Source organism: Dipodomys ordii, unplaced genomic scaffold, assembly GCF_000151885.1.
Source record: "Dipodomys ordii isolate 6190 unplaced genomic scaffold, Dord_2.0 Scaffold15, whole genome shotgun sequence".
NCBI classification, from domain to species: domain Eukaryota; kingdom Metazoa; phylum Chordata; class Mammalia; order Rodentia; family Heteromyidae; genus Dipodomys; species Dipodomys ordii.
In genome coordinates this window covers 1,334,028-1,346,803 of record NW_012267231.1, presented here as the reverse complement: position 1 = coordinate 1,346,803, position 12,776 = coordinate 1,334,028, and the positions used below count along the sequence as shown (strand labels likewise).

At 48.6% G+C, this 12,776-nt stretch overlaps 1 protein-coding gene across 3 annotated transcripts in view; it reads right to left on the bottom strand.

The window, feature by feature from the left end:
- Positions 1 to 12,776, bottom strand: part of Cpeb1 (cytoplasmic polyadenylation element binding protein 1) — a 40,886-nt gene that overhangs the window by 20,195 nt on the left and 7,915 nt on the right. For 2 of the 3 annotated variants that reach the window (XM_013011804.1, XM_013011805.1), the window contains exon 2: positions 4,855 to 5,040. In XM_013011804.1, the coding sequence (XP_012867258.1) occupies positions 4,855 to 5,005 (151 nt within the window). In that variant the 5' untranslated portion in view covers positions 5,006 to 5,040. Of the gene's footprint in view, positions 1 to 4,854; positions 5,044 to 12,776 lie in introns of all 3 variants that reach the window. The other variant, XM_013011803.1, reaches the window with a different exon arrangement.

Genomic DNA, 12,776 nt, shown 5'->3' with positions numbered 1-12,776 from the left:
CAAAGCATCAATGTTCTCTAGAAGTTACTAGAATCTAGAATGAATAATTTTTGAAGAATATGGGGTCCAGCTGACCAATTCTTATAGAAAACAGAAAAACGGCATAGTTTATCTGAACCAAGCAGTCAAACACCCAGGATGGGGAGGGGATACAGATAAGTTGGGGAACACTTATTCAAAATTTGCGACATCCTGGGTTTCTTATCTAGCATCACAAAATCAAACCAATCAAACCAATTAAAAAACAACAAAAACCCACCAGGATCATCGGAGTGACTGATCATCTGTAGCTCTGCACCGTGCTGCATGCTAGGAGGGCAGCAGCGGAGAATTTGGAATGCATGCAAACATGTTAGATACTGGCTGGGCCTCGAAAGTCACTGCTCCACACAGGAGAGGGCTGTTTGGAATGTTGCTTCAAAAGGGGTTGGGAGGGGCTGAAGGGCAGACCTACAACGTTCCCTCCCAGAGCATACCCTATTCACTGTGGGCAGGGCAGCCACCAGAGGATGGAGAGGTTAATCCATACCCACGCCTCAGGGAGCGGGTGTCCTTGGCACCTTAGACTGAGCATCTGGTCTGTCCCAGGCTTCCCTCTGCACAGCTGCTCACTGAGAGTTCTTGTTTCTGTGGAGTCTGGCCTCACCCTGCTGTCCTGCTGAGTAATGCAGCACCCACAGGAGTCGCAGGGGGAGGAAAAAGATGAGCCCAGGCTGTGGCACAGGTCAGGGAACAAGAGGGAGCCAACGCTTTCCCCCAGGGGTCTGCACAGTGAAGGCCTTATGAGGGGCATCGGGTCTGGCCATGTGCACTGCGTGGGCCTCTCCTGCTGCCCGGCACTGCCCGAGATGCAGCCAGCCTTCTGGCTCAGCATGCCAGGGTTCTGCTCATAAGAAGAGGTTCAAAATGAAGCATGAGAGTTTCAGAACCAGGGAGAGCAGGATGAAATTGGCCAGTAGCTGTGTCACTTGGGCACTTTGCAAACTCTGTGGGCCTATTCCCTCATCTATGCAAGCATTAAAGTCTTGGGATGTGCTCAACATAAAAGCATTCAACAAATGGTGCCTCTTGGTCGCTGGTCCCTTCCCGGGAAGCTGAGGGGAGCCTCCACAACTCCGCTACCACAGGGCTTAAGATAACTGCAAGACAGAAGGAGAGGTATCCGGGCACTGGTGGCTCACACCTATAATCCTAACTACACAGGAAGCTGAGCTCTGAGGACTGGGGTTAAAAGTCAGCCCAGGCAGGAAAGTCCAGGAGACTCATACCTCTAATAAGCTACCAGAAAACTGGAAGTAAAGCTGTGGCTCAAAGTAGTAGAGAACTAGCCTTGAGCAAAAGTGCCTAGGAACAGCGTCCAGGCCCTGAGTTCAAGCCCCATAATAGATTTAAAAAAAAAAAAAAGGACAAAGGTAACCTTGGACAGGTGCCATTAGGGTTTCCAAGAACATGCACATTTGACACTTGCCTGAAAGGCCTCCTGTCTAGTGAGGGCAGAGACCCCCAAAGTGCCACACCCACCCAAACCCACCCTTGTCCTGAAGGCACGTCTCCTTGAGACGTGGGGATGGACCCATGTACCCAAGGTACTATGTACCATGCACACGCTGGCTCTGGCAGCTCCCATCTGAAGTGCCATCAGGGGAGCCCTCGGGGGGCTGCAGCTAGTATGCTTGCTTCCCCATCCATGTTCCCTTGACCCTCGTGGAAAGTATTCCCTGATGCAACTCTAGGGCCCAACACAGTGCTCGAACATAGCCAGTGCCTAATGTCTGTGAATGAATTTAGCCAAGATCTTCGATCATGAGTCCTATTTTCCAACTTTTTACTCAACTCTGCACTCTGCACCCTGTCAGATGTTTTATTAGGGTGGTAGGAGAGGGTAGATGTGAAGCCATACGGCCCAAGGCACTACCACCCAAGAGTCTGGGGAATAAGCGAGCACCCAGGCTCTCCACAGAGACAATAGGACCCCCCCCCCATATCTTCCTCAAGCTGCACATTATCTCCTCCCTCTCTGAATGGACGGGTCTTCAGAAGGGAGGCAGTGTGAGCGTGGTGCCGGTCTGGCGCTGCAGCTGGCTGTGGGAGAGCTTAAGGAGGTGGGCTTTCCCACAGGTCCGGGCCTCTCCCTGCCACGGATGGCCTTGCAAGAGTCCCTCACTGCCAGCAAAGAAGAAATCCCCACACCAACCCTGCTCTCAGCCCCATGGCTATACGGGCGGATTCTTCTGGTCCTTATGAACTTTGAGACTCAGTCTGTAGTCTTCACATTGCCACAAAATCATGTAAAATTTGTCATCAAAGTATTTGAAATGGAAAGTGAAGAAAAATCATCCCCACCTCAGAGATAAATAGATAAATAAAAAAGATCAGGCTTTTCAAGTGGTAGAGAAGCTAGGAAACTATGCTAGATGCAGCCTTTTTGGTTCTGTTGCAGCTTGGGTCTTGCTGTGCCGCCCAGCCTGGCCACAAGCTCCCGGCAGTCTCCACACTCCTCTCCCAGGCAAGTTATTTCTCTCTTTTTTAAAATTTATTTAGCCAGTCCTGGGGCTTGAACTCAGGGCCTGAGCGCTGTCCATGACCTGCTTTAGCACAAGACTAACACTGTACCCAGCTGGGCTACAGCACTACTTCGGCCTTATGTGGTACTGAGGAATCAAACCCAGGGTTTCATGCGCATAGGCAAGCACTCTACCATTGAGCCACATTCTCAGCCCCAGACAAGTTATTTTTTTAATCACCCAATTCCCAGTAACTTTGAGGCCAAGCTCTCTCAATCTGATGCTGCACACCCTGAATTTCTTTTCTTTTTTTTTTTTTCTATTGGTCATGGGGCTTGAACTCTGGGCCTGGGCGCTGTCCCTCAGCTCTTCAGTTCAAGGCTAGCACTCTACCACTTGAGCCACTGTGCCACTTCCAGTTTTCTGAGTGGTTTATTGGAGATAAGAGTCCTATGGACTTTCCTGCCTGGGCTGGCTTTGAACCGTGATCCTCAGATCTCAGCCTCCTGAGTAGCTAGGATGACAGCCACCGGTGCCCGGCCACCCCTGAATTTCCATGAGCCTCAAAGGACCCTTATATCTAAGAGAAGCCAGTACCAAAGAAGGGCCATGCCCCTCCTGAATGCCAGCCGAAGTGCTGGGTCAACCATGGGCAACCCACAAACACAAGTCCATCTCCTATGCCTCCCCATTTGAGTGAGGAGGGGTAAGGCTGGCTTCACACACATGATTATGGCTCTCCAAACCAAGGTCCAGGCTGAGGACATAAACAGGCATGGCATACTTCCAGGCCTAGAAAACAGGACAGTTAGCAACCTTCCCAGAAGAGCCTGAGTCAGCTGTGGCCAGTACTCAAGAGAGCCCCCCACCATCCTGGGTTAAAGCAAAGTTTGTCCCTGACCCACAAATAAAATCAAATTCTCCTACCCCAAATGGATTTTACTTTTTTAAAAAGGTATTAAAATGCCTAACAGACATAAGAGTGCCAGTTCCGCAAAGAATTCTAAAAGAAAAGAACTGTGCCAAACAGGGTAGAGGCCAGAGCATCTCCATGGCAGTACCTCAGTACCATGACAGCTGGCTCCTGGACCGGGGATATGAGGAAGGACAGCAGACGTACCCCACCATCAGTACCAGAAGGACAGCAGGCATACCCCACCATCAGTACCAGAAGGACAGAGGAACCCCACCAGCAGTACCAGAAGGACAGCAGGCGTACCCCACCATCAGTACCAGAAGGACAGAGGTACCCCACCATCAGTACCAGAAGGACAGAGGTACCCCACCATCAGTACCAGAAGGACAGAGGTCAGGCGTACCCCACCATCAGTACCAGAAGGACAGAGGTACCCCACCATCAGTACCAGAAGGACAGAGGTACCCCACCATCAGTACCAGAAGGACAGAGGTACCCCACCATCAGTACCAGAAGGACAGAGGTACCCCACCCCAACCTCTCTGCCTTCTCATAGAATCTGTGGCCAGTACTTGATTATGGAATTTACATAAAATAAAATATGCATATTGAAGTATACATGATATAACTATAGCTTTTCAGTTCACATTTCTTCTGAATATCTTAGGACTTTTATCTGGCCAATCCTCCTTTTAGTAATGCAGAGGAGATACACAAGTGATGGGAAGAGCTAGCTGAAGCAGCTCAAGACTTGCAAGTCCCTTCAGCCTGACCCCACCAAACCATGCCAAGATGATGAGGAAGGAGACAGGGGAGGGAGGGAGGGAGGAAGAGGCCAGGGGAGAGGCCTGGCTTCACGTCTGGGTGTCCATGACACAGAGGAGTCTTTGAAAGGCCTCTGAGGGCAGGAGTTCTCAGTGCCTACTCCTTTCCAGGACCTAGTCAGCTGATCCCTGTGTCCCAGAGTTAATTATCCAGCCTCACCAGAGGTGGAAATCCTTCCTAGGCCACCACTGAGACCATTGCCTTTCACAGACAGCTCTGCAGTTTTAAAAGCCACTGAGAAACAGAATCTGGCCATCCAGTCGTCAGCCTGAAAGTCCCCTCCCCCACCTAAAAGTGTTTTGCTTCATCATCTCCAAGATGGGCCTGGGCACGGGGGTTGGCTGGTCATTGCTGTGTAAGGGGACCCTGCGCAGGGCTGGCCCAGGTGGAGGCTAACATCTCCAGGGAATTTATCAGGGCAGTGGCAAAGCCATGCCTTCCTGTACAAGCCTCTCTCACAGCCAGCATTTCCATCTCTCCCAAAACTGCTCCGTGCTCCGTGTTCCGTGTGTGTGTGTGTGTGTGTGTGTGATTCCAAGGGGAATAGCACAACTGTTGCTCATCACCCCATGCACCCCTCCCCCAGCCACCTCATTCTCTGGCACTCACCCGGGTGTGTACTGCTCTGGGCTGAGGAGTCTGTGTCCGTGCTCCAGGGCCGGTCCCAGCCCGTCAGACTGAGGGACTGCAGGCCAAGGCACAAGTCATTTGCATCTGGGAGGCCATGGGAAGGTTCTTGCGCAGAGGTGGGGAAGAGCATCTTGCTCGGAACTGCTTCTTCGGAGTCCTGGAAGTCTGCTTTGGACAGGAGGACAGTAGAAACCTGAGTTAAGCGCTGTCTTCCCCGGTATTACCCACAGTAAATACCACTAATGACAGTTTCCCTGGGTCCAGGAGCTGGCTGGATGCTGTGGCCGCCACCTCTGCACTTTTGGGGGTGTTGGAGCAGAAGCCTGGCCGTCCAGCCCCCTCCCCACACACACCCCTATCCTGTCTGCATTACAGACGGGCAGCATGTGACCAGGCTGCTGATGCTGCCCGCTGCCAGTGACATCAGCCGCCGCCGCGCCGCGCGCTGCGCTGCGAGGAAGGAGCGCGTCCCTCACTGGTCGGGGGAGGAGCAGGAGGGATGCAGGGAGGAGACTTGCCTGCGGGAGGAGTCGCAATGGTGGCCAAGCGGCCCTCAGGTGCCACTAAAGTCCCGTCTGCTCCCTGTGTGGAGGCTAGAGCCGAGGCCAACAGCCCCGCTAGCGCGGCTCGGCCCCGCCCCACCCTTCCCTTGGCCCTCCACCCCCAAACCCCAAAACACTCTAGTCCTGGAGGCTTTCCAGCCGCTGGCACAAGCCCTGGCTTTGCAGCCAGTGCAAAGCGTCACAAGCCGGCCAGCTCGGAGCGGCCCCGGCCCAGCAGGGCCTCCCACCCAGGAACAGGCGCACTCGGACCCTGGGGACAGCAGCTGGTGCTCCAGGCTCATCATAGAGAAAAGTGGCCGGCCTGTGCAGGGCCGGGTGCACAAGCCCCATGGCACGCAGGGGAGGGGCTGCTCCCCCTCGGGGCCCCTCCCTCCCAGGCTCCCACACACCGAGAGAGTGAGCACTAGTGAGCAAACACAGGAGCCCAACATCTCCCCTCCTGCCACCCCCTCCCTGCATAATGAGGACTGTGCTCTCGGGGGCAATGCCTGACAGACCACAGCAGGAGAAACAGCCTCCCAAGGATGGTTCTACCCGCTCTGTCCACACTGGCTCTCTTTGCCTTTGCCCCTTCGGAGGCCCTCAGGGTGTGAGTGCCCAGTGGGGTCCCTGGCACCTTCAGTTGCCAGGCCGTTCCAAGCCGTTACTGAGAACCAAGAACCTGTGCTGTGCCCATGCATGGCCTCAGCAGCAGGGTCTAAGAAGCCCAACTTTCTTAGACCGTTATTTCCTCCCCAGTGCCTGCACCAGGCCCTGCCCTGCCCTGGCCCTGGGCTTCCTCTTCATAGGGTTGGGGTGGGCAGGCAGAGCGATGGTCCTAAGCTGGGCAGGAAGGCCGCTCACATCATCCACCTGCTCTCCTGCTGCAAGGACCAGCAAGCAGAAGAGGGGGCCAGCCCGCCTGGGGAGCCCCTGAGCCAGGCAGAACAGGGGTCAATGCTGTTAGCCTGGGGACTGCTGGCAGAGGCCCCTGTGGCACACCTGCGTGTGCTCAGGCGCAGCGCAGAGCGCCAGAGCACAAGGGGAGCATCAGTCCATACAAAGGACTCCTCCCCTCAGGATTTATTTCTGTAGCGTTCCTGCTGTGTCATCCATTCACAGCACTCCTGTCTGGCTGCAGACACTGCCTGCTCCCTGTCTGTGTTTATCTAAGCTGTGTTCACTACCGCACAGTCTGGGCAGGAACTCATCCACACTGGACTACCCTCTCCCAGGCCACCCCCTCCCGCTTCTCTTTGCAAAGGATGCATGCAACTCAAAACTAACCCCTACACATTATGCTTCCCTTGAAAGCATGCAAAAAAGTGCCTATTTCCCATTAATTAGGAAAGAATATTACTGTTAATTATGATGATATAGATATAGATATATAGATAGATAGATAGATAGATAGATATGCCTTCTTTACACTAATCTCAGGACATCTTATGTCTTGAGACAGCCATTCCCTTCCTCCTCCAAAGTCACAGCATCCTCATACCCCAAAAAGAGATAACCTAATCATTAGCTGTACTTGCTACTAAAAGACAAGAGCAGCTGCTAGGTACTGGTGGCTCACGCCTATAGTCCCAGCCACTCAGGAGGCTGAGATCTGAGGATCATGGTTCAAAGCCAGCCGAGGCAACAAAGTCTAGGAGACCCTTATCTCCAATTAACTACCAAAAGCCAGACGTGGAGCTGTGGCTCAAAGTTGTGGAGCCCTAGCTTGAGCACAAAAGCTTTAGGACAGCACCCAGGCCCCAGGTTCAAGCCCCAGAACCAGCACAGAAAGACAAGAAAAGGGAGAAGGAATGAGTGGTTAAAACCTCTGATGCTGCCAGGCTCACCAGGCCTGTGTGCACGAAGCCCATTCTGCAGCTTCATGTACATGCCATCACCTGACAACATTCTGATTTTGTTGAGGCTCAGAAGATTTTTTCTGAAGACAGAACTTCCCTGTGCAGCCCAGGCTAACTTCAAATTCATAATCCTCCTACCTCAATCTCCACATTGCTAGGATTATGGGCCTGTAACTCCAACCTCTGCTCCAAAAATCTAAACTTTGAGACAACATGGCTGCCAAACAGCTAAGACCAAAAGGACTGCTCCACATTCTTCAACATGTGCTGCTGCCAACCAGAAGTTCTATCAATCCCCATACAATGGTACAACTGCTTTGGAAAAAGACCTGCTGGGTTTTTAAAATACAATTAAACACATACTATCCTAAGACCTAGCAGTTATGCTCCTATGAAAAAGATCCACACAAGAATGGTTGGTGATAATAACTTATTTGTAACTGCCAAAGTTTGGTGAACCCACGCAAAGGCTGACAGAACAACATGGTTTACAAGCGCACATTGCAATAGTGCTCAGCAACAAAGAAATGCCAGGTGAGACACGGCCGACCTCAATCATGACTGAAAGATACAAGAGCACATGTTTATGACCACTTGAATTACTATATATATATATATATATATATAGAGAGAGAGAGAGAGAGAGAGTGTCAGTGTGTAAATATACATGCATATGCACGTGTGTGTTTGCATATGTAAGTATAGAAAACCCCAGGACCTTGTGCATTACAGGCAAATGCTCCACCACAGAGTTATGGCCCCAGCCTATAGTCAATATTTCCTTTGTGTGTGGAACTGGGCTTGAACTCTGAACTTCCTATTTGCAAGGCAAGTGTTCTACCTCTTAAGCCATGGCCCTCGTTTTTCTTCCTTTGGTTTGTTTTTCTGATAGGGCCTCTCACTAACTTTAAGTGAGGGGCCTTGAGCTTCAGTCCTCCTTCATATCTGCTAAGGACCCAGGATTACGGGAATGTACCACCATGTCTGGCTCCAAGTTCTGCATGGGAGTTGAATGTGTACATTTCTCAAAATGTATCTAACAATACCCTTAAAAGTTGATGTTTCATTCTACATAAATCTTACAGAAAGCTGTAAACAAATGTCTAACACTAGTTTTATGTATGCTAAAATACTTAGGAGTGAATTGCACATGTCTAACTTTTGAATAATAAAAATAAGCTGGGCACTGGTGGCTAATGCCTGTAATCCTAGCTACTCAGGAGGCTGAGATCTGAGGCTGTCAGTTCAAAGCCAGCCTGGGCAGGAAACTCTGTGAGACTCTTATCTTCAATAAACCACCAGAAAACCAGAAGTGGCGCTGTGGCTCAAGTGTTAGAACACTAGCCATGAGCTAAAGAGCTGAGGGACAGTGCCCAGGCCAGGCCCAGAGTTCAAGCCCCATGACAAAAAACAAAAAACTGATAAATGGGTAAGAGAAAAATACATGGTTACCTGATACCTGATAAAGCAACTATCACAAAAAGCTTTGTCATAGTTTTTATTTATTTTTTATTTTATTTTTTTTGGGGGGTCGGGTCTTGGGGCCTGAACTTTGGGCCTGGGTGCTGTCCCTCAGCTCTTCAGCTCAAGGCTAGCGCTCTACCACTTGAGCCACAGCACCACTTCCGGCTTTTTTTTCTTTTTGCTTATGTGGTGCTGAGGAATCAAACCCAGGGCCTCATGCATGCAAGGCAAGTGCTCTACCACTGAGCCACTTTCCCAGCCCCCCTTTTTATTCTTGTCAGTCATAAGGACTTGAACTCAGGTCTGGGCACTGTCTCTGAGCTCTTTTGCTGAAGGCTAGCACTCTACCTCTTTGAGCCACAGCTCTAATTCTAGTTTTTTTGGTAGTTACCTGGAGATAAGAATTTCATGGACTTTCCTGCCCAGGGGCTTTGAACTGCAGTCTTCAGATCTCAGCCTCCTGAGTAGTTAGGATTACAGGCTGAGCCACTGGCTCCCAGGGAATTTTCACTTTACAATAATTCTTTCAGTTTTTCTATAATGCTTGAAATATTCATAATAAAATGTTAAGGAAAATTGAAACAAGCTTGTTTTGCAAAAAATTTTTGTAAACTAACTGGTTTGACAGTAAGAACTATCAAGTCAGGTTTTAATGGGAGATATTTTCTGCAGACCATATAGGCCCCAAAGATTTTGACAAAACATATTTAATGCAAGTGATAAGGCCATTTAAAATATTTTATTGACAAAGGTATATTTTAAAACTCAGAGCGTTTAGATATTTCCCAATCTTTTAGGTATACGGAGTCAAACAAGGCATCTTCAAGAGAAACAAACATGATCATCACCTGAAATCTTGATCAAGTATTTTAGTATACATCCAATACACTGAGTAATTCCACATTGATATGTCTAGGTAATAAGTCTTTTTGCAAATTAGATGGTCCCCAGTTCCTTCTCTTCAACAAATATTTAGGAGTGAATGGAACTGTCAGCAAGTGACAGATGACAGAATTCAGTCAGAGAACTGACTGACACCGCCTCATTTCCCACCCACTTATTTTATGTGGACAAATTTATTCTGAGTACAGGACCTATAAAAACAAAAACTAGAAATATAATTGGTGTTGAAAACCCTGAGTCACTACAGCAATAGGCACGTCATCCAGAATTACATGAGTTGTTTTTAAAAGACCTCATATATCTAAGACAATGCTTCCAATAATTATCAAATGCAATTTTTATCAAAATGTGTAATATTTAGGTTGCCTAGATCAATCATCGTAACAGTCTGCCATACTATGGCCTTTTGGTCACAGGGAAACATTTACAATTTCCATTTATGTGCCTTTTTGTCACAGCGAAGCACGCCTGTGATCATCACTTAATCATTAAGTATTACACTGCAATAGCATAAAACTGCAGAAGCGCTCTAAACTATAGTAGTCCCTGACAAAAGGAACACAGGAAGCTGGGAGGTAGGAGATCTCAGTTCCAGGCAGACAGGGCAAAGTTAGCGTCTGATAAACTAAAGGCAAAAAGGACTGGAAGCCTTGGCTCAATTGAGGGGGTACCTGTCAGCTAAGGCTGAGTTCAGAGCAAGTTCCCACTGCTACCGATCACACTTCTAAAAGTGGTACTGGTGATCATACCCAAGGCCTCCCTCATGCCAAGAGCCTAGGATTTCCTTTTCTTTTCTTTTATAGAGTTAACTGTGTAAGGGATATGCCATAGTAAATTTTTATTGGGGTAATACATTCATAATAACTTGCCATTTTGATAAATGTATAGTTCAGAGGCACTTAACACAGCCACACTTTTAAGTCATCGATGTCATTCACTTCCAGAACTTTATCCCAAGCTGACACCCCCACCACTCCTGTGGACCATTATTTTACTGTTTCTACGGACTATGACTATCTTAGGGAAGTCATATTAAGTGGAATCATATAATACTTTTCCTTTGTGTATGGTTTATTTACTTAGTATGATATTTTCAAGGTTTATCCACATGGTAGCCTGTATCAAAACTTCCTTTCAAAACATATTTCACTGTGTCCACATGCAACGTTTTGTTTGTTCACTCGTGCTGACAGATGCTTGGCTTATCCTTCAGCGACTGTGAGCAGTGCTGTTCTGAGCACTAAAGTGTGAACAGTTTCAAGTCCTTTGCGTGTCCACCTAGAAATGGAATTGCTGGATGTTTATGGGTTTCTCCTTTACTATAGAATATGAAGTGGCTTTTGTGCAGGGAAAATAGAAGCAGAGGGTTAAATGACAACAAAGTACCATCCCTCCCTCTGGACCCACACAGAACAAGAAAGATAAGGCTGACAGAAGAACTGGCATTACTGTATAGAAAATACTAGTTAGGGCAGGTGCCGATGGCTCACAACTATAATCCTAGCTACTCAGGAGGATGAGATCTGAGGATCACGGTTCAAAGCCAGCCCAGGCAGAAAAGTCCTTGAGACTATCTTCAACAAACCACTAGAAAACTGGGAAGTGGCGCTGTAGCTCAAGCAGTAGAGCACTCGCCTTGAGCTGAAGAGCGCAGGGATAGTGCCCAAGACCAGAGTTCAAGCCCCACAACCCACAAAAAAAAAAAAAGAAAATACTAATTAGCTGGGCATCAACGGCTCATGCCTGTCATCTTAGCTAGTCAAGAGACTGAGATCTGAGGATTGTGGTTCAAAACCAGCCCCGGTAGGAAAGTCCATGAGACTCCTATCTCCGATTAACCACCAGAAAACTAGAAAATTAGAAGTAGCGCTGTGGCTCAAGTGGTAGAGCACTTGCCTTGAGTTGAAGAGCTGAGGGACAATGCCCACGCCGAATTCAAGCCCCACAATCGACTCCCCCGACCCAAAAAATACCAGTAACCTAGAATAACACCTCTACCAGAAAGTAGAAAAGTACTAGAAGTGCATCTGAGCATTGCTTCAGCTGAATCACAGTCTTCTCCAGTACAGACATTAGCTTATGTCGCAGGGTGGGAGGCTTGGCTGGCTGTCCTAGAGAAGGAGCACAGGCCCAGGACAAATGAGCTTCCTGGCCAGCACAGGGCTTGGACTGGGGGCTGTGCGATGTGATGTTAACCCTGCCCCTCACCCCTGCCGTGGTTCTCTCAGAACAAATGCCTTAGACTCGCCGTTTACTCACAGTTCACCAGCCTGTAGCTCAGATGCTTTCCACAGGGTCCAGCTGAGATTTTCGGGCACCCTGTGCTGATCCTGCCGTAACAAACAAGTCTGCTGGGCAGGGAGGACATGAGCTGGGACCTTTCGTCCTTCTAGGATCGGATTCCTTTCTGGTTTGTGACTCTATACCAGAGCCCTAACAACTACATTTGCTGAAGTTAGTCCTCATTAGTTTGGTCATTGACACATAAGCGTGCTCTGTAATTCAGGTCCTCCGACAAGGATTAATTACTAAAAACCAAGTTAATTTCTGCAGGTCAACCCCTGCCCTGGCATCAGACACAGAGAAAAGCTGTACAGCAAGTCCTGTTTCCACAAACAAATATCAATAATTGTTATTACTAGAGTTAAGGAAACTAAGACTTAACATCCTCCAAATAAAAGTATAGTTTTTGTAAAGGGAGATTTCAGATTTGGTATTATGAGTTCCACAACAAAATGAAATTAGGATGAACACAATGTAATGACAACTATGCCGCCATATGGAGCCGCTCAGCCCAAGACCTTATTTCACAGGAGAAACTCACTATCGCATATGGATTCCTCTTCTGCCAACAGAGTACACACATGCATCCTTCAGTCCAAATATGTGGTACCCAGCACCTGTGGCTCATGCTTGTAATCCTAAATATTCAGGAGGCTGAGGTCTGCAGTTTGAAGCCAGCCTGGACAGGAAAGTCTGCAAGACTCTTACCCAATTAACCACCAAAAAGCTGAAATTAGAGCTGTGGCTCAAATGGCAGAGAGCTAGCCTTAAGGGGGGGAAAAAAGGACACACTAGACCTGAAGTTCAAGCTACAGCACCTGCAGAAAGAGAGAGAGAGGGAGAGAGGGAG